This window comes from Octodon degus, unplaced genomic scaffold (genome assembly GCF_000260255.1).
Source record: "Octodon degus isolate 3935 unplaced genomic scaffold, OctDeg1.0 scaffold00091, whole genome shotgun sequence".
NCBI classification, from domain to species: Eukaryota; Metazoa; Chordata; class Mammalia; order Rodentia; family Octodontidae; genus Octodon; species Octodon degus.
This window is the reverse complement of record NW_004524667.1, coordinates 1,732,426-1,734,180: the sequence shown is the minus strand read 5'-3', so window position 1 is coordinate 1,734,180 and position 1,755 is coordinate 1,732,426. Positions and strand designations below refer to the sequence as shown.

At 49.2% G+C, this 1,755-nt stretch overlaps 1 protein-coding gene across 1 annotated transcript; it reads left to right on the top strand.

Annotated features, from left to right (window-relative positions):
• Window positions 1-270: 270 nt before the first annotated feature.
• Window positions 271-852, top strand: Crh (corticotropin releasing hormone). The gene has a single exon (XM_004637524.1). It carries the CDS (start codon window positions 271-273, stop codon window positions 850-852), a length of 582 nt encoding a protein of 193 aa, XP_004637581.1.
• Window positions 853-1,755: the final 903 nt, after the last annotated feature.

The following is a 1,755-nucleotide window of genomic DNA, read 5'->3' as shown; positions in this document are numbered from 1 at the left end:
AGAGTTACTCTTGTGTGGCGAGGGATGAGCTTCGGTGCCCAGCCTAGCAGGTGCCCCTTTTCCTGAGGCTCACAAATGCCAAACCGTTGCTTCAGCACCGCGGACAGCGTCCGCTCACTCCTGGGGGCGGGAGCTGGCAAGTCTTCGGGGTGTCGGACTGGAAGACCGCGAATGCACCCTCCCGTTGAGCTAAACTCTGATCAACTCTTTCTTTCTCTCTTCCCTTCCTTCCTCTGCCTCCGCCCCTCTGCCGCAGTGAGCGTCCCTAACATGCGCTGGCCGCTGCTCGTGTCCGCGGGAGTCCTGCTGGTCGCTCTCCTGCCCTGCCCGCCATGTAGGGCCCTCCTCAGCCGGGGGCCTGTCGCGGGCGCCCGACAAGTCCCTCAGTCCCCCCAGCCCATAGATTTCCTCCAGCCGCCGCCTCAGCCCCAGCAGCTCCAGCCACCTCAGTCTCGACCGGTTCTGCTCCGCATGGGAGAAGAATACTTCCTCCGCCTGGGGAGCCTCGGCAAGAGCCTCGCTGCTCGCTTCTCACCCAGCTCTTCGGCCCTTGCTGGAGGCAGCCGCCCCTCGCCGGACCAGGCAGCCGCCAACTTTTTCCGCGTGTTGCAGCAGCTACAGCTGCCTCGGCGCTCGCTCGACAGCCCCGCGGCTCCGGAGAGACGCGGCGGCGGGAGCGCTCTCCGCGGCCACCAGGAGGCACTGGGGAGGGAGCGCCGGTCCGAGGAGCCTCCCATCTCCCTGGATCTCACCTTCCACCTTCTCCGAGAAGTCTTGGAAATGGCCAGGGCTGAGCAGTTAGCGCAGCAAGCCCACAGTAACAGGAAACTGATGGAGATTATTGGGAAATGAAGTGGTGCATTTGGCTGAAATGGTCCCACATTTAGCACAAAAAATAAAAATTTAAAAATACAGCGTTCTGTACCATAGTGCTGCTCTGATATCATTTGTTTATTTTTCTATAGCTTGAAACATAGAGAATGTACAGGGAGAGATTCTATACCCCTTAATCAGCATGCGAAGTCTACACGTGTGCAGTAACAGTGCAGCGTCATTTGCATAGTCGTTCACCTGTAGTTTCCATGTCCAGATGTCTTTATAGTAGTGTTTTAAAAAACAGTAGACCCAGGAAACATTTTGAAGCAGAAGAAAGTTGATCAACTGTTTTTCTAGTAGTCAGTGCCAAAGAGAATGCTGTTCTCTTCAGCAGTGGGTAAGAAAAAATATGTAAACTGTTTGAATCAACTTTTTTTTTCTTGTAAACGTTTCAGTAATAAAACAGCTTTCCCATCCTTGGCCAATTTGGTTGTGTAAGAGAATGTTGAATATTTATTTATATTTTTAATAAAAGCTGCAAATGTTATTATACTTTCAATGGTCTTAGCTCCTAGATTCTCCAAACTGCCTCCAGAACAAAAAACAAACATTATTCCCACAGAACCCCCAAACTCCCTGAGTTTTATTTTCTACCATGATTAGTGACCTACCTATACAGAAGCTACAACTTTCTTAGGCTCATCTGTGTACCTCAGATTAAATTTCTGAGTCTAAATCCAATACTTTGGGAAATTGTTTCCATCCCTAAAGCTTGGTAATTTCTACAAATGGAATATCAAATCATAATGGAAATAACATTTAACATTGATCAGTTATGAGATGGGAAATAGCAGAGAAGAGAGGAGAAGAATGAAAGGAAGAGAAAAGAAAAATCGAGGTAGGCATTCCTCCATATATGTATATGCCATATATATACAT

Bases quoted from the DNA above. Each gene is read 5' to 3' on its own strand.
- Crh (XM_004637524.1), top strand. From the start codon at position 271: ATGCGCTGGCCGCTGCTCGTGTCCGCGGGAGTCCTGCTGGTCGCTCTC.